Raw genomic sequence first — 27,930 nt, 5'->3', positions numbered from 1 at the left:
ATTGAACACGATATATCAGTTTGGTAAAAGGAAAAATTAAAAGAAGAAAAGAAAGAAAACACCTAACATGGGAAGCTGTTTTAATAATATATGCAGCAATGTTGTAATTTGAAGTTCCAATCAAGCCAGACCTATGAATCCGGTATTCAGGAAGCTGAGGAGAAAGATTACAAAATTACAAACTAGCTTGGGCTACATAACAATTAGTATCTTAAAAAATTAAGAGATTAATATACATTAATCTCAAACAGATGCTCGGTGTAATATATGGAAAGATACTATACTTAGTCTTATCTGCAAATTCAGTTGCCATAAAGGCGAGTTATTGTGACACATACACAATTTGTCATAGCACTCAGAAAACTGCAAACTTGTGGGGGGTGAGGGAGGGAGAAACACGAGCTTTTGGACTACATTTCCCAGGAGGCACCGCGATATGCTCCTCCTTGACCTCCCATGAGTCTCTGGGCTCAAAACCCAGCCTCTGTCGCTGGGGGCGGGGTAACGCCGGACTCACGGAGTGCCGGATTACGCACTTCCTCCTGGAGTTCGGAGGCCGAACCCTTTAGTGGCGGGTTCGAGTCCCGCCCCTTGACTCTAGGCTCTAGACCCTGAGTCAGGGGCGGGGTACATTCGGTCGAGTTACCTCTCCTCGCTGAGAGGCAACGGCACACCTCCGGCTTCACCATGGAGGACTACCTGCTGGACTGTCGAGCCGCTTTGCAGGTAACGGGTCCCAGTCCGTGACCGAAAGGAATGCAGCGTGGGGTCTGGGAAGGACGAAGGTGTGGGATCTGGGGAGCCCGGACGGTTGGTGTGGAGGGATCACGGAGGAGAACGCGGGGAGCTGGAGGACCAAACCCTTCGCCCATGGGCGGGAGAGCCGGGAGAAAGGAGTCTTCGTTCGCTTGAGTAGGGTCCTTCAGCAGGACCTGTGCGGCAGCCAGCCTCGCCCGGCGAGGTGTGTCTGTCCCTTTCTCCCCGCCCCTCAGTTTCCCTCCCGCAAGCCAGGCTTCAGTCCACTGGCCTCCAGGTGAACCTCTGGGAGCGCAGGACACCTCGGTGCATGGTTTTATTGCCTCTGAATGGTGATTTGCCATTTCTTTTTCTATGTATGTGGTGGTGTTTTACTTTAAATCTCTGTTTTTATGCCAGACATACAGAATAATGCATCAGGATATATGTTGACCCACAACTTACATTCCTTTGCTTTCAGTGTTTTACACACACACACACACACACACACACATAAAAATACCCGCTCCTTGGTAAGGGATAAACCCAAAGTGTGTTTGGAATCTAAACCATAAGCACGGCCCTGAATTCTTTGTAGCTTATTTTTGGTGTTTCCTGAACCAGCTGGACTCACCCAGCTGTGTTGACAGGCTGTGCGGCATTAGGTCGCTATTCCCATCAGAGGCTCCAGGTCACCTGGCCCCTACTGTGAGTTTCTCTGCCCCTGAAGAGATATAGCAGATGTTTTCCTTTAAAATAACTTAGCTCAGTGTGGTAGCCACATACCTCTAGTTTCAACACTTGGAAGGAGGTTGAGGGCTTACCAGTTCAGGCCAGCTCTGAGCTGGAAAAACAAAAAAACAAAAACAGAAAACTCTCAACAACAACAGCAAAAAAGAACAAATCAATCCCCTGGGCATTGGGGCTCTGTTCTTTAACAAACCCTGAAAGTCACCTAATTCTTCTGTAGATTCAGCTGCGTGGATAAACAGATATTCTCAATTTGATTTTAAGGTGAAGTTCAAGTTGATGGCTAGCCACACTAAAAATTTCCTTTTGAAAACTATCTGGCCAGGCATGGTGTTGCAAATCTGTAATCTTAGCCCTGGTAGGTTGAGGCAAAGGATTATTATTAGCCTGGGGTACATACTGGGGTTGGGGCAGACCTGGTTGCCATGGTGACCCTTCATAACTTTCCCTGAGGGAAAAAACCCACCATATTTGAGGGAGTTGTTTTAATACTAAGGCAATTTGAACCCGTTCTCATTGGTTACTTTTCTTGTGGGCTTCTCCTGTCTCCACCCACTTGATGCTAGTTAAGAGTTGTGTGCCATCACACTTTGCCCGAGGTCTGCATATTTTAGTTTCTAGTGTTTGTTTTCAGATTGGTCTTGTATATTGCCTAGGTTGGTCTTGCCGTCCCAACGTAGCCGAGGTTGAGCTTGAACTTCTAGTCCTTCTGCTTCCTAGGTGTTAGGGTTCTAGAAGTTGCCTTCGATGCCCAGCTTGGCTGTTTTTAGTTATTTTATTTTATTTATATGAGACAGGGTCTCACCATGGCTGGCTTGGAACTGTGTAGGTCAAACCAGTTTCAAACTCAGAGATCCACCTGCCTCTGCCTTCCAAGTGCTGAGATTAAAGGCCCTTGAAAATATTTTTTTTTCCTCAGACTGGAGGGATGGTTCAGTGGTTAAGAGCACTGACTGCTCTTCCAAAGGTCCTGAGTTCAATTCCCAGCAACCACATAGTGGTTCAAAACCATATGTAATGAGTTCTGATGACCTCTTCTGGTGTGTCTGAATTATATATAATAAATCAATCTTTAAAAAAAAAGAGAGAAAATATATTTTGTTTAATGTGTGTGTAGGTATTTGTACATTTAAGCGCAGTGCCTATAGACTGCAGAAGAGGACATTGAAGTCCCTGGAACTGGAGTTGCAGGTAGTTTTGTGTCCCCTGATGTGGGTGCCAAGTCCTTCGTAAGATCCGTATGAGTTATTTAGCACTTTTATGGATTTAGTGGAGTGTTGAGAGCCACACCCATGCAGTAGACAAAAGTGGAGGTCAGAGGAGGCTTCACCATATTCTCTTCCACTGAGGGCAACGTCTCCCCAGAAATCAAACTCATGGTATTTTGTGTGTGTTGGGAAAAAAAACACACACACACAAAAAAAAAAAAAAAAAAACCTCAAAAATAGCAACAACAAAGATAAAGCAAATCATTCCGCTGGGCAGTAGACTCTGTTCTTTAGCAATCCCTGAGAGTCGCCTAATTCTGCTGTAGATTCAGCTGCGTGGATAAAGGAATATTCCCAACTTTAATTTAGGGTGAGGTAACATATTCCTGTTTCTGCTGAACCATCTCATCCCATCTGCCTCTCCCACTGTATCTCCACTAAACAATGGGTTTTTCATCTTCACACGCACACCCACACCCACACACACACACACACACACACATTTAGGGGCTAAAATGATGGCTCATCCATTAAAAGGGCTTACTGTTCTTGCAAAGGACCAAACTCTGTTTCTAGCACCTATACTAGATTACCCACCACCTCCTGTAATTTCAGGTCCAAGGGATGTGGGGTCTCTAATCTCTGAAGGCACCAGCACTCATACATGCATACACAAATAATTTAAAAATTAAAGTTTTTTTCCCCAAAATCTTCAAAAATAAGTCTTAAAAACCAACAACAACAACTCTGGGGTCTGGAGAGGTAGCTCACTGGTTAAGAGCACTTGACTGCTCTTTCAGAGGTTCTGAGTTCAATTCCCAGCAACCACATGGTGCTCCTGTCTGACTGTCTGAGTACATGTGTATGTCAGCACATGCATGTATCTGAGGAAAACAGAAGAGGGTGCCTGGATTTTGAGTTACAGGCAGTTGTGAGCCACCTGACTTGGGTCCTGGGAACAAACTTTCTGGCCTTAGGAAGAGCAGCAAGCACTTTTAACTGCTTGTGTTAAATTCTAATGTAGAACACTATTCTAAGAGCTATCCTGTTGAGGTTTTTTTTTTCCAGAATCAGGTAACTGTTCCCACTGTTTGGTGAGAAGCTCTTGGATCTGAAAACTCACCCCAAAGCAGGAATCTTCTTTTCAGGGCTTGGCCTCCACACCCATCCCCACAGATAATAGTGCACTTACCATTTTAGGACGTTTGGCAATAATTTGACTTTTCCAGCATTACCCTATCTCAGTTCTTCTCCACACTTCTCCTTCAAGGAGCAAAATCTAGTTTCTTTGTGAGCCTGGGCACTCCTCCTGAAGGTGACTGAGTCTTAGAAGCTTCTCACCCAGAACTTCGCTAGTGCACGGAGTAAGCTGGACATGTCAGTTGAGAAGCGGATAGCAGCGTGCTGGACCCTGCCGGTGATCGTAATTCTTTTTCAATTATAGAAATATACAAGGAAACATTAAATCACAAAACCGTAAAAGATTCATGTCCCCCAGAATCTGTTAATATTTTCTTTATTAAAAGGTGTGTATGTGTGTGTATGTGTATCTGCCGCATGCACCCTCAGAGTTCAGAAGAGGGTTTATTAAGTCCCCTGGAGCTGGAATCACAAGCTCTTGTGAACCAACCTTTTGTGGGTGCTAGGAACTGCTGAGCCTCCTGTTAATGTTTCTTGTATAGAGAGCCTAATCCCAGCCTGGTCTACATAGCAAATTCCAGGATGTCAAGGGTTACACAGAGAGACCTGTTTCAAACAATGGGGCTTGTTTGGAGCTTCCCGCAGAGGAGCACAGAGACATGGATACCCTGACTAGTGAGCAGTCTTTCAATAGATAGAGAAGATTGTCCTCCTCAGGGCTAGTACATCTTCAGGAAGAATATATGTGGGGCGGGGCGGGGCGGGGCGGGGCAGTGAAGGAGAAAGTAGGACATTGGCCTAGCAGGGTGGATCAGCAGAATTTGTCTTGGTGATCAATAAGATGGCGGATGTCTTAGCCAGATGACCCCCACATGTGCTTCTGTAAAGAGAAGCCAGGTCCAGACAGACACACCTTTAAATGATGTCTGTGGGAGCTGTGAATGCTTGGTTTTTGCACAGGACAGAGATAGCGAATTGTAGCCAGTTCTGTAATACCTTATTTTTAGCATGTGACACCAGAAAACTTTTCTGTAGTCTTTGCCGCATGACAATAGCATGTTCCACCGAAAGGAAATCTCCATAGCTGGGCTTAGTGACTGAGGCTGAGTTGGAAAGACCCCAAGTAAAGGGGAAGCCTGGACTACAGAACAGGCTCCTAGACCTGGGCTGTGTAAAAAAAAAAAAAAAAAAGACCAGAAAGGGCCTGGCACTGGTGGCATACTTTTAATCCCTGCACTCAATCCCAGGCAGAGGCAGATGCGTCTCTTAAATTTGAGGCCGGGTCTACAGAATGAGGTCTAAGACAGCCAGGGCTATATGGAGAAACTCTGTCTTGGAAAACAAAATAAATAAACAAAAAACAGAAAGGAGCTAGGTGTGAAACCTTGTCTCAAAAACAAAACCAAAGATAAGAGAAAGGAAAGCCTGTTTTTTGCTTGATTTGTTTCTTTTTCCTTTTTTTTATTGGATATTTTATGTATTCATATTTCAAATGTTATCCCCTTCCCCGGTTCCCCTCTCTCCCATCCCCCCTGTCTGTCGTTTTTTTATACGAGCTCCTATTCCTAGTGACTCATCTAGTATTTCAGTAGGAAAAACTCTTTCTTTGGGGTGGGGCTACATTTCCCAGCTAGGAACAAAGCTACAGTTCTCAGGCATGGCACTGCAGTCAGGAGTGGATGGTGGCTTGTCCTTTAGTCAGAGGCCTCATGTTTTTTCTGTTAGTATTAGGCGGGGTGGATATCGACCATAGTCACCCTCAGAAGGGAAGTGGGTTCTTTTTTTTTTTTTTTAAGCCCTAAACCCTCTTCCTGTCTGCCATCTAACAAACAAGATACTTCAGGATATATTATTTCAACTACTGGGTCCTCTTCCTCCTCTAAAAACATTTTTTTAAAGATTTTTTTAAGATTTATTTTTTTATGTGTATGAGTGTTTTTCTTGTGTGTATGTATGACCATCACATGCATGCCTGATGCCCTCAGAGGTTAGAAGGGTCAAGACTGTTCTGTGTGTGTGTGTGTGTGTGTGTGTCTAAAACCCTGGTTATCCTTGGACTTTCTTTGTAGACACGGCTGGCTTTGAGCTCACAGATACCTGCTTGCCTCTGCCTTTGAAGCTCTGGGATTAAAGGCATTTGCCACTGTGTTTGTACTAGTATTTTTTATGCCTTAAGTATCTCTCCAGCCTCCCTCCTTTAGATTTGTGTTTATGCTTCACTAATTTATTGTGTGTGCATACGCTCAGATGCCACAGTCCACATGTCCCAGTGATTGAACTCAGGTCACCAGACTGGACAGCATACACCTTTACTCAATGAGCTATAACCTGACCCTTTCTTTCAGTTTTTTGGCTTGATGTGGTGGCTCATACCTTTAGTACTACCTGAAGAATCTCTGTGACTTAAAAGACAGCCTGATCTATATATCAAATCCTAGGGCAGCCATGGCTGCATCTATAAACTATCTCTAAACAACAACAAACTAGGTACGGTGGCACACGCTGTAATCGTAGCACTTGGGAGGTAGAAGCAGGAAATTACCAGGAGTTCAAGGCTACCTGGGATTCAGTGACAGTAGGTAGGTTTGGTGGCACATGCCTTTGATCCTAGGCAGAGGCACGAAGATCTGTGAGTTCAAGGCCAGCCAGATCAGCAAAGCTAAATTCTGTCTTTAAAAAAAAAAAGTTTGTTTCTCATGGCTCTCAGATTCAGTTTCTTCCCTTGGCAGCTCAGGTTTCTCCTGTTGCTAAGTTTAACTGTGTTTTCCCTGAACTCCTCCCCTGCTTAGAAAACAGACACTGTCTGGCCTGTGTGTCAGCCGGTGGAGAGGTGTGTCGGTGGTGAGAGTTACACATTTTTCCTAAACGAAGAGGGCAGTGTCTTCTGTGTTAGGGTAGCCATGCCCACAGGAGTCTACACTTCCTGGAGCTCTTTCCACCTCAAAGGTCTTCTCCTTTGGACCATAAGCTGTGTTATGAATTGGGGCACACATTCATGGAAGGGAATCATCTCTCTTGAGAACTGCTGCTGTAGGAAGCTGGAGAGGCAGAGACTCTCCACCTGGACACCAAGGAGGGCTTCACAGGGAAAGCCCTTTAGAGGGTGGCACCAGTGTGGGCAAGGAAGGAAGAGGAAGAAGAGGGAGAGGGTACTCCATTTACAGAAGAGGCTCTTAGGTGATGCCTCTTTTAATCATGCAAGGGCATGAAACAAGTTACAGTGCATCCTTGGCTTGTGTTTGTTTTTGGGGGGTGCAGTTGGTGGCCAGGGTCTCATAGTAGTCCAGGCTGGCCTCAGAGTTGCTGCAGACCATCTGCCTCAGCTCCCTAAGTATTGGGATTAAAGGTATGCACTAACATGCCCAATTTATCCTCATTAAAAAATAATTTTAGCTGGGTGTAATGGCACAAGACTTTAGTCCCAGCACTGTGAGGCTGAGGCAGGTGGATTTCTGTGAGTTCAAGGCCAGCCTGGTCAACAGAGTGAGTTCCAGGACAGCCAGGGCTACACAGAAACCCTGTCTCAAAAATTATTTTTAATTATATGTATATGTGTGTATCTATGTGTGGGAATATGCATGTGAATAGAGATTCCCCCCAGACACAAGAAGAGAGCTTAGAATCCCCTGGAGTCGGAGTTACTGGCCTTTTTGAACCACTTAATGTAGTGCCTAAGAGTCAAGCTTAGGTCCTCTTCAAGAACAGTACAAGAGCCATCATCTCCCTAGCCCATAACATAAAAATTCTTACCATTTATTTATACATTTTGTGGGGGTGGGAGTGGGGAGCACGCAGCAGCAGCAAGCACATCTGTAAAGGTCAGAGAACAGTTTGGCAGGATTCCCACCTCTTCCCACCATGTTGGTCGTAGGGACTGAACTCGGGTGTCAAGACTAACAGCGCTTGCCCACTGAGCCATCTTTCCAGCCCTGCCCTCGCTTTATAACGGAACCAGGACCCCATATCAAGTAGGAAGCAGTGTTGGACTCAGTCCTAGTCTGTGACTGTCCAAATGGTGTTCTGCCAAAGAGGGCTGCTCAGTACACACACACATACACACCATGGTTTGGGGGGCACCTAATCCAGGCAGGCCTGGGTAGCAGAGGGTGGTGCTGGTGCAGGGTGGGGAGGAAAAGAAGGCTTGCACATCTTTGGTCACCCCAGGTCCAGGACTGCCACCAGTGACATCGTTCCTGCCATCTGCTGCTGGCCTTGGCTGAGCACCAGAGCTTGATGCTCATCTTACAATTGGAGACCACTTCTCTTCCCTTCACGCTGTGAAGTGGCTTTGGTCCCTTTCCTCCACGCTGGAGATCTGACTGGCCATGGCTCCCGCACTGTTACAGGGATGTGGAAAGGCTCTCTGCTTCCGCTTCCCTTCAGCTGGGACACATGGCCCGCAGTGTTTACACCCTTCCTGCTTCAGAGAGCTAGTTACCATCTCTGAGCCACTTCTCTTGGGTTTTCCTATCGCTTTGGTCCACAGCGTCTTGGACAGTCCTTGGTATCTGGGAGACAGGGACCTTCCCTAGTCTCAGGGGGAGTCAAAGGAGATATTATGTTACCGGGGTCTTGGGTATAGAATTCTCTTACTCCTTTGCAAAAGAGTCTCCTGTTGCCAGGTTCAGTGGTCTGGTCTGTGTATGCCATTCCAGCATTAGGGAAGCTAAGGCAGGATGATTCTGTGTTTGAAGCAAGACTACATCTTAAAAAAAAAAAAAAAGAAAAGAAATTAAGGCTAGAAAGATGGCTCCTTGGTTAAGAATACCAGCACACGTGGTGGTTAACAATCGTGTGTAAGTCCAGTTCCAAGAGATACAACTCCCTCTCTGGTCTCTATGGGCAGTGCACACAAGTGCTACACAGACAGACATGCGAGCAAAGCATCTAAATCTCCAAAAATGGTTTTTTAAAAACGTTGAAAAAGACTAGTCCTCCCGTGGTGGGTTTTGGCGTTTCTGGGTCCACACTGTATACAGACACAGTGTACAACCCTTGAATCCGGCTAGGTGGCATGTCTGTCATTCAGACATTCTCATCTCATGAAACTGGGTTGTTGTTCTGTTTTTCCCCCTGGAGACAGAGTTTCACCTGTAGACCAGTCTGTCCTTGAGCTCAGAAGTCTGCCAGCCTCTGCCTCCCAAGTGCTGGAACTCAAGTCCTGTTTGTTGTGGTTTTTTTTGTTGTTCTTTTGTTTTGGTTTTTTGAGACAGGGTTTCTCTATAGCCCTGGCTGTCCTAGAACTTACTTTGTAGATCAGACTGACTTTGAACTCACAGAAATTATCCTGCCTCTGCCCCCTGAGTGCTGGGATTAAAGATGCCTGCCACCACCACCTGACTCCTTTTTTTTTTCTTTTAAAGATTTATTTATTTTATTTATATGAGTACACTGTAGCTCTCTTTAGATATACCAGAAGAGGGTATCAGATCTCATTTCAGATGCTCGTGAGCCACCATGTGGTTGCTGGGATTTGAACTCTTAACCACTGAGCCATCTCCTCAGCCCACCTGGCTCCTTTAATTAAATTAAATTGATTTATTTATTTGACATGGGGTCTCGTGTAGCCTAGGCTGGCCTTGAAATTGCTTTGTAGCTGAACTTCTGATCCTCTTCCACACTCATATCTAGGACAACAGGCACGTGCTGCTGCCCCTGCACATATAGTGTTGTATTAGCAGACCAGGAGTTCTTCCGTGGAGGGCAAGCACTCTGTTACCTGAGCTATGTCTCTAGCCCTGATGTATGTTGTTGCCTTGCATAGCACATGCTGGCTTCAAACATACAGTGCCATGGAGATTTCTGGTCCTTCTGTCCCCACCCCCTGAGTGGAGTGAGGTTACAGGCATGCACCCCTAAATTACCTCATACTTCATTTTCCTGGAGCAGGGTTTTGCTATGCAGTGCAGGCAGCCTATAACTCTCTGTGTCATCCGGACTGGCCTCAGCCTTGTGATTCCCCATCGTCAGCTTCCTTAGTTAGTGCTGGGATTACGGGCATGAACCACACCTGACAAGGGGTCCGTGCTCTTCAGAAAGTAGTCAGTTATTTTCTGTGTATGCATCATGGCACACATGTTGAAGTCAGAGGATAATTTGTAGGAGTCAGAATTGATTCTCCTTCCAGCGTAAGAGACCTGGGGATTGAACTCGGGTCTTTGGGCTTGGCAGCAAGTGCCTTCCCTTGCTAAGCCATTTCTCTGGCTCAAGGGTTCCATATTTTTGAAATGGGCCTAGAGAAATGGACATGGACAAATCTTGAGAGCAGATTTCTTTTAGGGATCCTTTGCCCCAGAGGCCTGGCAAATAATCTTTACTTTTAAATTTTACGAATAAGAAATGGGAAAGAGAATGATTGGAATGATTGGAAAAAGAAGCCTATTGTAGGACTGTAGCTTACAGCTCAGTGTTAGGTCTCTTGCCTAGCATGCATGAGTCAATGGGTTCAGTTTCCAGCACACAGAACAAAAGCAGCAGCCTGTTCAGTAGCTGCAGGAGAAGGGCCGGAGAGGGCTCACGGTTGGGAACACTCGCTGCTCTTGTAGAGGATCTTGGTTTGGCTTGCAGCACCCTCTGGGCACCTCACATCCATCTGTGACTCTGGTTGCAGAGGTTCTAATGCCTTCTTATGGCTTCTGTAGGCACCAGGCACACACATGGTGCATATACATAATCAGACAAAACACCCATACACATGAAATAAATCTTTTTAAAAGAATTATTTATTTATGTATTTTATGTATGTGAGTACACTGTAGCTGTCCTCACATGCACCAGAAGAGGGCATCAGATCCCATTACAGATGGTTGTGAGCCATCATGTGGTTGCTGGGAATTGAACTCAGAACCTCTGGAAGAGCAGTCAGTGCTCTTAACCACTGAGCAATGTCTCCAGCTCAGAAACAAACAAATCTTAAAAACAAGAACAAAGTTGCCTATGGCTGAGTATACCCCTAGAAGTCTAAACTGTTCTGGTAGAAGAAGGAAGGCCACATAAATAAAGACAACGACTGCAGGTTTCCCCTGATTTTTTTTGCTAATGTTGCCTTACTTGATAATGAACGCGGCCCCTTGCTATGTCTTAGTCTTCTGACCCCTTTCCTAGTTAAACTCTATGCCTCACAGATTTCCCTGACGAGGAGCCACGGTGGCTTCCCACCTTGCTGCCTTCTTTATGCAATCCAGTAGTCTTCATCTGGGGCAATTGATCAAGTGTGGAGATGGGTTTTGATTGCTGTGACTGTGGTGCTATCTGGCATCTACTGGGTAGAGGCCAGAGATCCTGTCAGATGTCTGTAACATGCTGGATGCCCCTACAGCACAGGTCACCAGCTCAGAATAACAACGTTGAAACAGGAACTTTGCACTGACCTGTACGCTTTGTTTGGCCTCATTCAGGCCTGATAACCTGAATTTGCTTCTTGGAGTCCACATGGTAGAAGGAGAGAACCTGCACCCTCAAGGCATCCTCTGTTCACCACGCACACACAAAATTGATGGTGTGGGTGGGGTGACAGCATTATATATATATATATATTTTTAAGATAGTTTCGCTGTGAGCCTTGGCTTGCTCAGTCTGCTTTATAGAACCTAGGACCACCAGTCTGCCAATGGACTGGACCCTCCCAAATCAACCACTAATGAGAAAATGTCCTAAAGACTTGTCTGAGTGTGGCCCAGTTCTATGGGGGGATTTTCTTAATTGAGGCTCCTTCTCTCCAATGACTGTAACTCGTGTCAAATTGACATAAAAACTAGCCCGCACAGTCGCTAAATGAATAAAGTACTAATTATGAAAGTGTGAGGACGGAAGTTCAAATCCCCCAGAACCATGTAAAGCCAGCTGCTACAACATGCAATCTTACTGCATCTGCAGCAAAGCAAGATGGAAGACAGACAGAATCCCTGGTAACCAAGAGATGCTCCCCCAAATAGAAGGAAGGAGAGGATCAACATCTGAGGTTGGCACTGTGCCTTGCCCACACAGGCACACACTTGCTGCACACACAAATTGTTGAAATAAGTGTACAAGCCAGGCCAGCTCATGCCTGTAATCCCAGCATCTGAGGGGCTGAGGCAAATGGATTGGAGACCAGTCAGGGCTACAGAGTGAGGCCTTCTCTAAAACCAAGCCAAATCAAAACTCCAGAAAAGTTTCAGCAGCAGCAACTCTCTTGCTGTGGGTTATGTACATACTTTCTTAGGGTAGCATGCAAAGTAACGAGAGTGGGTAAAGGCACCTGAAAGTTCAGGTCCCTGGACCACATGGTGTACAGTCTGTAGAACAACTTTCCCAGCTTGGGGAGGGGAGTTCAGGGATCAAACTCAGGCCATCTGGCCTGGTTGATGGTAGACCCTTATCCACTGAACCTTCTTCCTGGCAGTAGGTTTTATTGTTTACCTTTATTTGCAAAGCCCCTTTGCTCATCTTTATAGCTTAGGAATGTAAAATTTATTCTTCTAGTTTGAAAATAGAAGTGATGTGTGGCAACTTAGGCCTAGAATCTTTGAGGGTGTAGCTTAGCCGTCCATTCCCAGAGCATTCTGATTCGACTTCCAGTCGGTATCTGTCTGAAGAAGTGTGAGCAACCAGACAGTGGCGTAGTGTTCTTATGAGAGTTAGCATGCGAGGGCTCAAGTGAGTGGAGGGAAAATGTGTCTTTCTGCCAACTGGATGTAGATAACTGCTTAACACCTAGCTTTAATACTCGTTCCCCCTCTGCTGACCCCTGCCATGGTGTCATAGCCTCTGAAGGTTGGTGAGAATATATCTGGTGCTCCACTTGAGATGGTTTATTAGTCTCTCCCTCCCCTGCAGGAGTCCAGGCCTCTACATGTTGTGCTGGGAAATGAAGCCTGCGACTTAGACTCCATGGTGTCTGCTCTTGCCCTGGCCTTCTACCTAACAAAGGTGAGTATCAAGAAAAAGCCCCTTAGAGGGGAAAGGATTCAAGGCCCTGCTTTACCACTTAGCAATATTTAGCCTTAGCTAAACTGAAGTGAAGTCTCAGGTGGGTGATGACTCACATCTTGGAAGTGGGATAAAGGCCACACTGTTTCTTTGACAGACAGATGGACAGACAGATCGATGTTAGAAGTGGGAAGAGGATAAGGGCCATTCTGTTTCATTAACAAATAGATTTGGGGTTGGGAGGTGGAGGCTGGAGAGGTGGCTCAGAGGACCAGGGTTCAGTTATTCCCCAGCACCTACACAGTAGTTAGCCATTTACTATTCCAGTTCCAGGGGATCAAAATGCCTTCTTCTGACCTCCACAGGCACCAAGCACACCTAGGGTACACAAATGGCATCCAGGCCAAATATTCAATATAAAATAAGGTGAATAATTCAGTAAAAACATGAAGTTGGAGAGTGGGTGGGATAGTTCAGTCAGTGAAGGCCTTGGTATGCAAGCATGAAGACCAGAGTTTGACCCCTAGAATGACATAAACAGTCAGGCATGGTAGCACTCCCTCTCATTCCAGAACTAGGGAGGCAGACAGGCAGATTTAGGGGGCTCAGTGGCCAGCCAGCCTAGCCTAGGCTGCGTTTCAGGCAAGCGGGGGCAGGATGCTGGTGCCTTAGAAATGACACCTGAAGACTGGAGAGATGGCTCAGCGATTAAGAGCACTGACTGCTCTTCCAGAGGTCCTGAGTTCAATTCCCAGCAACCACATGGTGGCTCACAACTATCTGTAATGAGATCTAATGACCTCTTCTGGTGTGTCTGAAGACTGTATTCATATACATAGAATAAATAAATCTTTAAAAGATAAATGACACCTGAGGTTGTCCTCTGAGCTTTACAGTTGCTTGTGCAGGCATACATGCACCTTTGCACAGCACAAAGGGCAAATAAAGACCCTTAAGCTTTGTCAGTTACCCTCTGGGACATATAGATCTGGCTTATTGGTCAGGGTGTCACAGGCTCTCTGAGTTCAAGGCCAGCCTAGTCTACAGAGCAAGTTCCAGGACAGCCAGGGCTACACAGAGAAAAACAAAAAGAAAAAAAAAAGCATTTAAAAGAAAGGCCAAAAAGTGGAAGCCTCAGCCCTTCTTAGAAAAAAAACAAAAAACAGTAAGTTTATAGTACCCTCTCAGAGTGGGGTACACCTATACCTTAAATCATTAATAACTCAAGAGCTAAGAAGATAGCCCAGTAGCAATTTTTAGCATTTAAAAACCATTATGTTTAATATATACATACCAAGAAAACTTTGACTATTTCCATGTTACGTTTTGTTTTACATGTACTTTATGCTTATTTTAACTAGTAAAATTTCAATGCATACTATCAAACCTTTAAAAAAAAAATTCAAGTACTGACAAAAATATATTCATATAGTTTTATGCCAAAATGCCTTTAAAAGTCTGTACATGTATCTCTATTTTTTAAATAAAGTTGTAAGAAAATAAAAATAAAAAATGAATTAATTAAAGTAAAAAAAAAAAGCATTTAATTGGGGCTAGCTTACAGGTTCAGAGGTTCAGTCGTCATGGCAGTGAGCGTGGTGCCGTGCAGGCAGACGTGTGCTGGAGAAGCGGCTGAGAGTGCTACCTCTGGACCCACAGGCAGTACGAGGAGAGAGCCACTGGGCCTGCCTTGCGCCCTTGAAACCTGAAAGTCCACCTCCACCTCATGCTTCCTCCAATAAGGCCACACCTTCCGAGTCCTCTCAGATATTGCCACTCCCTTGATAACCAAACATTCACATGCTTGGTTATCATATGGGCCCACTGGGGTTCTTTAAACCAATACAAGGAAGTTGCGAAGCCATGAAGTTATATTTAAATTGCTTATTATCGAGGTTCCTTATGGATACCAATGATCTAGAATTTATCTTTCCCAGGTTAGGTCCCCCCACCCCCTCACTTTTGAGACAGGCTTTCATTTTGACACTGAACTCACTAGGTAGCTGAGGGCAGCACTGAATTTTTAATTCTGCTTCTGCCTGCTGTGTGCTGGGCTTATAGGTGTAAACTGTCATATGGTTTTTGCAGTGTTGCAAATTTCGAGACCTCTTGCATACCAGGTAAGTACTATACCATATTTATTCTTTTTTTTTTAAATATTGTTTTATTTTATATATGAGTACACTGTTGCTGTCTTCAGACACACCAGAAGAGGGCATCAGATCTCATTACAGATGGTTGTGAGCCACCATGTGGTTGCTGGGAATTGAACTCAGGACCTCTGGAAGAGCAGTCAGTGCTCTTAACCACTGAGCCATCTCTCCACCCCTACCCCATATTTATTCTTATTTTATGTGTATGTGTGGGGTTTTTTGCCTGTGTATATGTCTAAGCACCAAGTGTGTGCAGGGTGTCCTTAGAGTCCAGAAGAGGGCATCAGATTTCCTGGCACCAGAGTTATAAATGGTTGCAAGCTACAATGTGATTGCTGGGAATGGAACCTGAGTCCTCTGGAAGAGCAGCCAGTGCTCTTAGCCTCTGAGTCCTCTCTCCAAGCCCTGCCCGGTCAGCTCTTAAGGACCAGTTTTTTATTTCCTGTAGCTTGAACTCTGTACCTAAAAGTCTTTTCCACAAAGTAGCTTGTTGATTTCCATGCCATTGCTAAGATGGAGGGCAAGAGCCGTTCTCTCAGAACATTAGGGTGCAGTTCGCCACAAATACTTAATTACAACCTTATAAAAAATGTATTTGTATACTTTTATGCAAAAATACTTTAAAATCTGTACATTTATCTTTGTTTTTAAAATAAAGTTTAAAAAAAAGTCTGAGTTCGGAAGACTTCAGTGAGTTTTCCTAAAGACCAACTCCGTTAAAAAAAAAAAAAAATGTGTGCTTTGTCTGATTCTCTAGTATTAAAGAAGCCATCCCTTCGTTTTTATAGGTTTGCTAATTGAGAGGTGGCAACTTACTTAGGATCATGTCTCCTTTGGCCTGTTTTTTGCAATTGTGTATTAGGGAGAGAACTCAGCATCCAACCTCAGGGTTAGAGTTAGTGTGGGGTTACTTTTTCTTACAGTTTCCTAAAACCGTATTATGTCTTCTTTTCAATTCTTTAACTAGACATCTGAAACAGAAGACATCTTTATACCAGTTTTAAATATAAAGCGTTCTGAGCTTCCACTTCGAGGGGACAATGTCTTCTTCCTCCAGGAAGTTAAGGTTCCAGAGCCAGCGCTGATCTTCCGGGATGAGATTGACCTCTTTGCATTGCACCAGGCTGGCCAGCTCACCCTCATTCTTGTTGACCACCATATTCTACCCAAGTAAGCAGACGGGCATTAGGTCGATGAAGTGGACACTTGGCCTGCACAGAGGGAAGGGAGGAAAGAGAGCTGCCCTCTGGAGTCTTAACGGCTCATTTGTTGTTACTGTTCTGACTTGTTTGTTTTGTTTGCCTCACTATGCAGCCTTGGCTGACCGGGAGCTCATTATATATTCCAGTCTGGCCTTGAAATCAGAAATCCCCCTGCCTCAGAGGCTAACTATAATTGATGAGTCATATCTAATATTTAAAAAAAAAAACGGTTAAAATAGTGTTACTCCTCTAGTTATGTGATGTTTATGATATAAAGAAACAAAAATACACAGTGAGTTCAAACTAATCATTCAAAATGGCTTAAGTCTGCCTTCAATGTGAGAACTTTTTGCTGTTTTGAAATACAGGAATAATATGTTCTAGTAGACTTCATAAATATCTCAGTCATGTCTGTCCAGCAAACGTGTACATTTATAACAATTCCACTTCTAATTTAGGACTAGAAAAGGCTGCCAGGAAGCAACAGGAGTATGATTCTTGCCTAAGTATGTCTGGCTCTTGCTGTTCTTAAAAATGTGTATTTTTCCCTTGAGCATCCCGTGCTTATACCAAGAAATGATAGTTGCCTGAGGGCATCCGTGCATCCATGAATTTACTGATGGAAACCTGGGACAGTTTCCATGCGTCCTTCAGTCAGGAAGGGGGAGGTAATTGAGATTATCGTAGTGCATGTTGAATGCACGCCATTACTGTCTCTCTAGAGGATGGTGGGACAGATGGACCTAACCTACTGTGCTGGAGGGAAACTGAGGCCAAAAGGAGTCTACAGAGGAGCAGATCCTTGAGCCCGGTTTTAGGAGAGAGCTTGGTGTTTGTCCCCACAGAGGTGGGAAGGTAGCTGAGAGGAGCTTCAGGCAGAGAGAGAGGAATTAACAGAGGCGAAGCCAGGCAGGCATGAAATTGCACACTGAGTAGGGAACTGGGATTTGTTTTGCACAGCTGGGCGTGAACTATGTGGGAAAGGTAAGACGGGAATTGAAGGGACTGAGGGAGGCAGGGGCAGATCATGGAGTCCTCGTGGGCCTTTTAAGGAGATTGGACTTTGGTTTTAGGTAGCGGAGTTAATTATATTATTCCAGGTCCTAATAGGATAAATTTTTTTTTCATTTTGTTTTTCAAGTCCTTAGTTGAAACAGTCCAGGTAGGGGTACTGCTGGGCCTAGAAGGAAGACACGGATAAAAGTCCTGCCTGGTGACTTTCATGTTTCATTGTCAAGAGAACAAGGACAAGTATAGAGTTCAGTTGGAAAGGCAACCCTAAAGGACAGTAACTGTGTAGATATTTATAGCAGAAACTTCACAGAGTTCATTTACGTGCTGTTTAAATGCTGCGTCCGTTTCCACATTAGAGAGTGGAGAGGGGGTAAGGCTGGGTAAAGTGACTTCTGGGTATTTGTATAGGGCATGCACACTTTTCCTCGTGGTGAGGAGTTGGAGGTCCGTTTGGGCAGCCGGAGAGCTCTTACCTGCTTCTCTCTTTCTGTTTCCTGTTAACTACCACCCTCCCCAGAAGTGATGCGGCTCTGGAGGAGGCAGTTGCGGAAGTGCTGGACCACCGACCAATTGAGCAGAAATACTGTCCTCCCTGTCACGTTTCAGTTGAGTTGGTGGGGTCCTGTGCCACCCTGGTAGCAGAGAGAATCCTGCAGGGGGCACCAGAGACCTTGGACAGACAAACTGCAGCCCTACTCCATGGTAAGGGATCAGGTTTGGGTTGAGACCTTTGCTCCTATCCCAAAAGGGGGAACGGGCAGTGCAAGTCTAGACCCCTTCAGCCTGACTGGTAACGGTGTACTTGAAGCTGAAGCTGTTCACTCACCCCAGAGGACCAGGGCTCTTGCTGCAGGTGGTCATGGATTCGCTGCCTGGGAATTTGTTAGAGAGAGCGCTAAGGAGGCAGAGGACACTGACCTTGGTAGTTCCCATTTGCAGCAGTGTTCAATGGAAGGAGGACTCACCAAAGAAACAGGAAACATCTCTGAGACAGTTCCACCAGGAAATAATTGTTATATCTCAAGCAGGTCTTTTCTCTTATATCTTTCCACAAGGCGTGTGTGTGTGTGTGTGTAGATCTCATTTAGATTAGACTAGGCACGCTCTTTCAATATTAAGAGGCTGTGATGGAAGACAAAATCCAGACAGAAGAGCACAAAGCTTCATCCGTAGCCAACATGCTTTTTGAAATTGACAGCTGCGGAGAGAGGGGAGTCAGGTTTCAGCAGTGGAGTGACACTAGGTATGTCAGTCACATTCCAGGGCAGGTCAGTGCTCAGGAGTAGTTGGCCAATAAATATCATACTCCATGAGCGTGTTTTTTGTTTTTGGGGTTTTTTTGTTTGTTTGTTTGTTTGTTTGTTTTTTAAAAAATCACATTTTTTTGTGGATGGGTATTTTGTGTGTTTGTCTGAGTACTACATGGTGCACTCAGATGTCAGAAGAGGGTATAAGAGTTACAAATGGTTTGAACTGCTATTTGGGTGTTGAGCTTGGGTCCCTCTGGGGGAGAAACTGTGCTTTTCTGAGCCATCTCTCCAGCCCTTAACAATACTCCCACCCCCACTTTTTTTTTTCTTTTGGTTTTTTTGAGACAGGGTCTCTGGCTGCGCTAAAACTCACTGTGTAAACCAGACTGGCTTCGAACTCCCAGAAATCCACCTGCCTCTGCTTCCCTAGTGCTGGGATTAAAGGCGTGCATCACCATTGCCTGACTTTCTTACTTCTCCTTGCCACCTCCCTTACCCTCCTTTTACCCTTTTCCAGACAGGGTTTCTTTGTCTAGTCCTGGCTGTCCTGGAAAGCACTCTGTGGAACAGACTAGCCTTGAACTCTGAGTCTCCCTGCCTCTGCTTCCTGAGTGCTGGGATTAAAGTCATGTGCCGCCACCGCCAGACTCCAACCCCCTTCTTTAAGAGTGAGAAAGAACATGTAGCTGGAGGTGGAGCTGAAGGAGTGGAAAGAATATGAAAATTTCAAAGAATAATTAAAATTGTAAAAAAATTTTTAAAAGATTGTGTGATGGATTTAGGCTTGCTGAAGAGATGAATTTCTTCTGAGGCTGTGAAATCTACTAGGCCCAGGATGCCCAGGGTCCTTTTTAAAATTTTTATTTTACTTTATTTTTATGTGTATGGGTGTTTTGTCTGTGTGTATGTCTATGCACAATGTGCATGCTGGTTACCTGAGGGAGCCAGAAGGAAGAGGGCTTCAGATCTCTTGAGAGTATCAGTTATAAACTGCCAAATTGGTTCTTTGACTCAAACCTGGGCCCTCTGGATGAGCAGCCAGTGCCCTTAACTGCTAAGCCATCTGAACAGCTCCAGGCTTCTTGTGCACCTGTTCATGCCCCTCACTGCATTTTACCTCGGGAGGTCTCTCTTAGGACATGGTCAGTCCGAGTGTATTGTTTGTCTTCAGTGAGATTGCCTGGGATGTATCCTCTGGAGTTGGGTTTGGAGTTGTGTGTATGTTAAAGGTTGTGAGTGGAGGGTTCACTCACACACAGGACTCCTGTTCTGCCATATCCCTTTATAGGAACCATCATCCTGGACTGTGTCAACATGGATGCCAAAATTGGAAAGGCAACCCCAAAGGACAGCAAATATGTGGAAAAACTGGAGGCTCTTTTCCCAGATCTGCCCAAAAGAAAGGACATCTTTGATTCTCTGCAGAAGGCGAAGTTTGATGTCTCAGGTATGATGTGTCATATTTTCCATGAGAGAGTCAGTGGGCAAGCTTTGATTCATATCTGGAAGCCATCAGGGCGACTTCAGAGCATGGAAATGGTAATGAGTAACATACATGTCTGCTCATGAACCAATGAGTCATGTTACGTCGTTCCCATCTTGAGTCTGTAAGAGGACTGTAGCCGGTCTTTGCTACTTTGTGGGTTCTTCTTTTTCCTACTCTTTATCCCCCTAATTTTAACCCCTGATATTAGACAGGAGAGAAAGAAGGATGGTTTTTGGGGGGTTGAGGGGAGACAGATAGACAGAGATATCTTTGTATATAATTTCTTTCTCTTTCTTTGAGCATGACTACTAATAGACCAAACCAACCTCCCTACGTAACCACCCACTCCACCTCTCAGGGCCCTAGCATTTTTGTACCCTCTGAAGAGTGTCTGGAATTCCAAATGTCAGACAATCACAGAAACTACAGCTGGCAAAACCACATTTCTGCTACAGCGTGATGCAAATCATAGCTACTTCGAACAGTCTGAAGCCCCACATCGTCTCAGTTGGGATTAAAATGAAAGCACATTCATATAATATTTCTCTATGTGTATGTTTTTTAAAAGATTTATTTATTATGTATAGAGCATTCTGCCTGCATGTATGCCTGCAGGCCAGAAGAGGGCACCAGATCTCATTATAGATGGTTGTGAGCCACCATGGGAATTGAACTTGGGACCTCGAAGAGCAGCCAGTACTCTTAACTGCTGAGCCATCTCTCCAGCCCCCATTTCTGTGTTTTTAAAGAAACCAAAATTGTAGAATTCTCACTACATAGGATGAGCAGGGCTGGGATGGTAACCCATCCTATAATCCTAACACTGGTGAAGCCAGGCAGAAGATAGAAAGTTCATGGCAGCCTGGGCTACATGGTGAGTTGAAGGACAGCTTGGGCACACAGTAAGACCCTGCCTCAAAAGGTAAAAGCTGCACAGAGAAGCCCTGTCCCAGAAGACAGAATGAAATAGAAGGCATTTAAAAGTCCAAGACTATGTGCAGCACAAATTGGACTCAGTGGGTATGAAAAGGAAAGAGAACAAAGCCAGAGCTCTGTGCTCAGGGGAGGTAGGTGGGTCTGAGGATATTGAAGAGGGTGAAGATTATCACTACATTGTGAGAAACTCACACACACACAAAAAAAAAGATCTTAGAGTCGCTGTCTAATCAGAGAATGTGAGCCATACATAAAATATACTGGTGTTGGGGGGAGGGGAGGCTGGTAAGTCAAGAGCCAGAGTTATGTAATTACCGAAAGGAAGAAGAAGCTATTTTATTTAGTGTATGTTCAGAAGACAGACAGAACCAACAACTTCCATAGTCCACCTATTGACGTTTATAAAAAAGCAAAAGAAGGAAACATAAATGTTCCGTGTACTTCTAGAGTGAACATAGAAAGGAAAAACCCTCAGGGCTAAGGGTACAGCTGGAGAGCAGACAGAAGCTCGGTGGCCCTGGCGCATGGCCCTGGATGCGACTCACAGCAAAAATAATAAACAGGGAGGATAGGGAACCGTAATTGCCTCTGTTGTTTTGGCTCTGGCTTTTTGTTTGTTTGTTGGGAGGCAGGCATTAATGAGATAGGCCTCATTACATAGCCCTGGCTAGCCTGGAACTCATGATCTGGACCTGGCTGATCTCAAACTCTTGAGCTCCCCCAGCCTCTTCCTCCATAGCACTGGGCTCAAGGGTGTGTGTGCCACTACCACACCGAGTGAAGCTTCTCCTCTTTTACCCTGCTACACAGACCGATGGTTATCGTTGTATGTATGCATGGGTGTTTTGCCTGCATGTATGTCTGTGCACTATGTGCATGTCTGGTGCCAACAGATGAGGGTGACAGATTCCCCGGAACTCCAGTTACAGACAGTTATAAGCCATCATGTGGGTGCTGGGAATTGAACCCAAGTCCTCTGAAGAATAGCCAGTGCTCGTAACTGCTGAGCTGCCTCTCCTGCCTGTGACCTGGTTATTTAAACCTTTATATGATACAGCTCCAGTTACTGCTCCTGTCCGTTGCCCTGAGGAGAAACTGTGGACCCATTTTCTCTACCTTTACCTTTGCAGTGTTAGGCCAAGTCTCCTGATTGACTTCTGTTTCCTAGGACTGACCACAGAGCAGATGCTCAGAAAGGACCAGAAGACTATCTACAGACAAGGCACCAAAGTGGCAATCAGTGCAGTCTACATGGACTTGGAGGTAAGAGCAAGCCAGCGAAAGCGGGGAGGGGACACCTTTTATTTTTGGGTGGGGCAGGAAAGTTGGCTCCATAATGAGAATTCTGAAATCTTGGCCTCTTTTAAAAATACAGAAGTATTATGCGTGTGTTTTCATTTTAACCGCAGGTGTGAGGATGCAGGGCTGCTCTGGACTATCTGAATCGGCTTGCTGTGATTTGCCTCATGCTCTAGCAGAGGCATGGTTTTGCCAGCCGCAGATAGTTTCTGCAAATGTGTGTGTGACACTGGAATTCTGGGAATTTTTCAGAGGATATATAAATGCTAGGGCTCCCAGAGGCGGAGATTGGTGGTTGTTCATGGCACAAGAGGATTGGTTTGTGGTTTGTTAGTAGTGTGCTCAAAGAAGAAAGAAATTAGATTCAAAAAAATTTCCTTCCCCACCCCCCCATCCTTCTCTCCTATATATTGATAGGGGGTAAAACTGGGGGAGGGAGGATAAAGGATGGGAAAAAGAAGAACCTACAACATAGCAAAGACCAAAAAAAAAAAAAAAAAAAAAAAAAAAAAAAAAATGCTGTCTTCTTATTTTACTGAAGAAACTTAGGCTCAGGGGGTTAATATCACTTCCAGATCTTATTCCTGAGAGGCAGTGAAATGGAAGGAGCTACTTTTCAGAACAATGCTGTCTTAATGGAAAGCCGGTGTTCTCCCCATCCTACCAATCTCCAGCATAAATACGACACACATTTCCTAGTGATGCACAAATTATGAGCTGCATGCACAGAAAACGCTTAGTAAGAGTTGGTGATAAGGATGGTCTGGCTGTAAACTTTGACTGCTTTCTGTTTCTTCTAGGCCTTTCTGCAGCGGTCAGACCTCCTCACAGACCTCAGTGCTTTCTGCCAGGATCACAGCTATGACGCCCTGGTTGCCATGACTATCTTTTTCAACACTCACAATGAGCCAGTACGGCAGTTGGCCGTCTTCTGTCCCCACGAGGCACTTCGAATGGCAGTGAGTCTCCATATCATCACAGAGGGTCAATGGCCTCTGTGTCTTATAGTTCTGTGCTGTCAGACCTTGCCTTGAGTTCTCTGTGGTTTACATTTTTATTTACTTCTGTGTGTGTGTGCCCATGGAGGCCAGAAGAGGGTGTGAGATCCCTTGGAGCTGGAGTGACAGGTATTCATTGGCCATTCATTATGGATGCTGGGATCTAGTGTGTATGTAGATGTGGAGGTCAGAGGACCGCTAGCAGGAATCCGTTCACTTCTACTAGTGTAGGTCCTGGGGATCAAATACCAGTGGTCAGTCTGGACAGCCTTTATCTGCTGGTCCTATTTTTGTTTTTGAGACAGGGACTCACATATAGCCCAGGATGCACCTGGACCCCCTGCTTGCTTTTTGTTCATCCTCCCTACAAGGGAATAGCTTTAGACATACAGTTACTGAGAAAAGTGGTTCTTGCCTTAGTCAGGGTTTTACTGCTGTGAACAGAGACTATGATCAAAGCAGCTCCTATAAAGGACAAGATTTAATTGGGGCTGGCTTACAGGTTCAGAGGTTCAGTCCATTATCATCAAGGTGGGAATATGGCAGTGTCCAGGCAGGCATGGTGCAGGCAGAGCTAAGAGTTCTACATTTTCATCTAAAGGATGCTAATGGAAGACTGATTTCAAGGCAGCTAGGATGAGGGTCTTAAAGCCCACACCCACAGTGACACATCAACTCCAGCAGGGACACACCTCCTAATAGTGCTACTCCCTGGGCCAAGCACACACAAACTATCACAGTTCTGAAGATTGGAGATAACAATTTAGGCTCACAAGGAGCGGCAGCAGACTCTGGGTAGAAGGAAATGTTGTCACCTGTAGTTAGAACTTGCTCTCACTGGGCAATACTGGCTCAGGCCTCTGTTCCCAGCATTTAGGTACTGCAGCCTGGTGCCAGGCATGACTGTGCACACCTCCAGCCCTAGCAGTAGGTAGCAGAGGCAAGAGGATAGCCTGTGAATTTGAGGCCAGCCAAGTCTGTGTAGTGAGATCCTATCGTTAGAAAAGACCAAGGGGAGGCTGAGAATTAAGCTCATCGGTAGAGGGTTCACCTAGCTACCACCCTGGGTTTGTTTGATCCCTAGTACCATCAAAACCCACCACAACAAAAAGCTAAAAGGAAATTGGTCCTTTTTATTGCCTTGACAATTTATGGACAGAAGACTGGGGGTGTAGCTCAGGAGTAGGACACTACAAAGAGTAAAAGACAAGGGACACACTTGTCCCCTACACACACAGTAGGAACCTTTTCAATTGTGCGCCACACTGGGGTCAGTCTGGATACCACACTCCAGAGAAGGGATCTGTACAGGGTCAGCCCCCTTCCTGGCCTTCCTTTCGGTTTTCCCATTGGTCAGAATGACTTAAGACTCTGAGTTGCCTGTACTGGGAAGATGTCCAGCCAAAATTCCTTTGAACTCAGGAAAGGTATGTCTCCTCTTTGCTGCTGCTTCCTCTTTTCCTCCCCTGGTGTAGGAGTAGCTGGTGCTATGGAGGGAACAGGTTTTATAATCTGGTTGACATGGTTTTCTGTCTCAGGCCCCTACCCACTTGTCCTTGAGGACTTTAGTCACTACAATCAGCTATGGTCATCAGCAAAAAGTAGTGATGGAAAAGTCACTATTGTACAGTTTGCTGTGGGTATTAGCATAAAGTGCATTTTGTGGCAGGGTCCATGCTCAGAACATGCAGATTTTACTAACCGTGTTAAGGAGAAGGTACTTAGAAAAGAGAAGGTACTTATAGAAAAGGACCCTTCCCCCTCCAGAACGTAGTCCCCACTCCGCCACTCAGATGGCTGTAACTGTCCATGTTCCTTGTGCTGGGAGATAGGATCCTTTTCAGTCTGTTCCGCCATTTCTTCCTCCTTCTGTTACTTGTATATAATTCATTTAGAACATTACTCTTGGGCCTGGAGAGATGGCTCAGCAGTTAAGAACACTGACTGCTTTTTCAGAGGTTCTGAGTTCATTTTCCAGCAATCACATGGTGGCTCACAACCATCTGTAATGTGATCTGATGCCCTTTTCTGGTGTGTCTGAAGACAGCTACAGTGTACTCATATAAATAAAATGAATCTTAAAACAAACAAACAAACCACTACTCTTGGTGACAGTCCTGGGTTCAGATGTCAGTCTCATTTTGTATAAACTGTAATCAAATCTGCTGGCCATGCCAACACATACCTTTAATCCCAGTACTTGGGAGGTAAGGACAGGCAGATCTTTGAGTTGGAGGCCAGCCTGGTGTACAGAGCAAGTTCCAGGACAGCCTGGGCTACACACAGAAACCCTGGCTCAAAACCAGAATATAAAACAAAACAAAACTGAGCCAATCTGTATAACCTCAGTCACCTTAGCCACGTGTGTTCAATAGCTGCACCACCATAACCAGGCATCTTTAAACACCTAAGTTGGCAGCACGCCGTGCCCACCCTCCTTCTAGTCAGTTTGTTGGGCCTTTGTCTCTGATCTCTATGTGGGTGCTAGTTCTGTCCTCACTGAAGTCCATGAGCAGAGGACACATGGACGCTGCCTTGCATTGAGTACCAGGTCTGTCTCAGACCGTGCCATCGTCCACATGATTTCACTCAAGAGAGCCTCTTCACACTTTGGTTTCTCTGTTAATGAAACAGAATGACGTCTAAATAAGTGTTCTAGCCATTTATTAATTAATAAGTTAATGCAGCATGCCTTCTACTTGCAATATCAGCTCTCGGGAAGCCGAGGAAGGGGGATAACAGTGCATTCAAGGCCAGCCTGAGCTACCTAGTAAGTTCCAGGATTGTAGTAAATGAAAGGCCTAGAGTTTAAGAGGTGGTCTAGGCATGAAAATCATCTGGTAGAGTACGTCCAATGGCAGAGTGCTTCCAAATGCTTGAAGCCCTGGATTTGATCCAAGCACCTCATAAACTAGCGATGGTAGTCCATGGGTAATCTCAGCAGTTAGAAGGCAAAGGGGGTGAGTCTGGGTTCCAGGCCATCTGGAGCTTCACTGTGAGACCCTGTCTCAACAAACAAGCAAACAAACTAAATATTTTTCATCCCTGTTAAAGAAACCTCAGCTCTATGGTACATCATTTGGCCATCATTTCCTGTTCTTGTCTTCTTTAGATCTGTGGAGTCCTGGAACAGTCCACCTCCCCACCCCTGAAGCTGACACCCATCCCAAGCATCTCTCCTATCCTCCAGGCCTATCTTCAAGGCAACACCCAGGTCTCTCGAAAGAAGCTGCTGCCTGTGCTCCAGGAAGCTCTCTCCGCATATCTTGACTCAATGAGGATGCCTTCAGGGCAGTCTGAGGTAGTAGTGGGTATGTCTAGGGAACAGGTGGACAAGGAATTGGACAAGGCGAGTAACTCCCTGATTTCTGGACTGAGTCAAGATGAAGAAGACCCTCCTCTGCCACCCACGCCCATGAACAGCTTGGTGGATGAGTGCCCTCTGGATCAGGGGCTGCCTAAGCTCTCTGCCGAGGCTGTCTTTGAGAAGTGCAGTCAGATCTCACTATCCCAGTCTACCAGAGCCTGCCCATCAAATAAGTGACCATCGGAAGCAGGGTTGGGGGAGTGTGGCAAGGTGACTGGCCTGCCTCAAATGCATGTTTTGAGATGTTTGACCATTTCAGCCAACTATGTCCTTGGCTCCAAGATCGGGGGTACTGTTCTCAATACTGGGAGGAGAAAGAAAGCAGCCACTATAAGAACAGCTTTCTTCCTGTCCTCTCCTGTCTCAACCAGTCAGACAAGTTTTATTTAATTTTATTATTTAGTCTGCACTGATTTTCCTCTGTTTGGAGGGTACAGTGTGATAGGACCACTGTCCTGGCAGAGAGGACTAGAGGAATGTAGACCCAGCTCAGTATCTTCAGAAGGGTGATGAACAAAGGCGGTATCCACCATGAAACCAGTTCACTGCTTGTCTCCATGAATTGACCTTTTCAGTTCTTTTTTAAAGTTCTCTTTGAGACAGAGCCTCACATAGCCCAGGCTGGCCTTGAGCTCTATATGTGTGAGGCTAGTCTTGAATTCCTAATCTCATGAGTGCTGAAATTGTCAACCATTACTATTATACTGGGCTAGCCTCTTGTCTTGAACAGATGTCCGACTTCCAATATCTTTGGCCTCTTCTGTCCCAGAATCATGGGAAACCTGGAAAGAACCTCCGGACCCAGGTTCTTGCCTTCTCCTGGCACCCAGGGTCACTGTGGAACTAATAGGCATTTTTGCCAAGAGATCTTGACTGAGTCTGGCAAGGTCTTGTCTGTCTTTTTCTGGTTTTGCTCATGTTGAAGAATTCGTAGAGTGTCTTCTGGTGAGACATCTGCTGCCCTAGGTCTCATTTCCCCATCTGTAACTGAGGTTAGGAGGAAATGTGCTCTGGTGTTCTGTAACCTGCTCTTCCTCCCATCCTTCCTCTCCTCTGCTTCCTTATTAGTTTTCCTTTTGTCTTCCCTGGGAGCACTCGGGGTCACTGGATTGTTTCGTGTTTATGTGTGATTGTACCAAGGAACTTAGCCTCATGTAGCATGTACAGGGTTGTAATGGTGACCCAGCAGCGAGCTCTCTCCCAGTGACTGTTCCGCATGTGTAGTCTCCTCTCTCCTCCCCCCACTCCACTCCCTTTTTTTTTTTCCTGAACCAAGCTGTTTCCCCTGTTCTTACCCTATATAGGTTGCAAACAATATCGCTGAACTGTAGGGTGTGTGGTGGTTTGGGGAAGTCTGACTTCACTTTAGGGTGTGACGTCTCTAGCCGATGGGAACGTGGAATATTGGTGCGATCACTGAACCAAAGGGACTGTGTTCTGTGACGTTGGTACTTTGTTCTGCATTTTTGTTTCATATTAAAT

At 45.4% G+C, this 27,930-nt stretch overlaps 1 protein-coding gene across 2 annotated transcripts; it reads left to right on the top strand.

Moving 5' to 3' along the window:
* Positions 1–518: 518 nt before the first annotated feature.
* On the top strand, positions 519–27,930 carry PRUNE1 (prune exopolyphosphatase 1). 2 transcript variants are annotated; one of them, XM_080915243.1, is made up of 8 exons: positions 519–726; positions 12,651–12,743; positions 15,864–16,066; positions 17,630–17,814; positions 19,651–19,809; positions 21,953–22,047; positions 22,884–23,042; positions 26,194–27,930. In XM_080915243.1, exons 1-8 carry the CDS (start codon positions 688–690, stop codon positions 26,623–26,625), a joined length of 1,365 nt encoding a protein of 454 aa, XP_080771369.1. In that variant the 5' UTR covers positions 519–687; the 3' UTR covers positions 26,626–27,930. The 2 variants fall into 2 exon arrangements, with proteins under 2 accessions (XP_080771369.1, XP_080771370.1); XM_080915244.1 differs by lacking the exons at positions 519–726; positions 12,651–12,743; positions 17,630–17,814; positions 19,651–19,809 and having other exon boundaries at positions 15,868–16,066.

Source organism: Micromys minutus, assembly GCF_963924665.1.
Source record: "Micromys minutus genome assembly, chromosome: 4".
NCBI lineage: Eukaryota > Metazoa > Chordata > Mammalia > Rodentia > Muridae > Micromys > Micromys minutus.
Note: the sequence above shows the minus strand (reverse complement) of the source record. Positions and strands in the feature narration are given on the sequence as shown.

Coding starts and splice junctions, on each gene's coding strand:
- PRUNE1 (XM_080915243.1), top strand. CDS start 688: ATGGAGGACTACCTGCTGGACTGTCGAGCCGCTTTGCAG. Junction 12,744..15,863: donor TGGCCTTCTACCTAACAAAG/GTGAGTATCAAG, acceptor TTCTTTAACTAG/ACATCTGAAACAGAAGACAT. Junction 17,815..19,650: donor AACTGCAGCCCTACTCCATG/GTAAGGGATCAG, acceptor ATCCCTTTATAG/GAACCATCATCCTGGACTGT.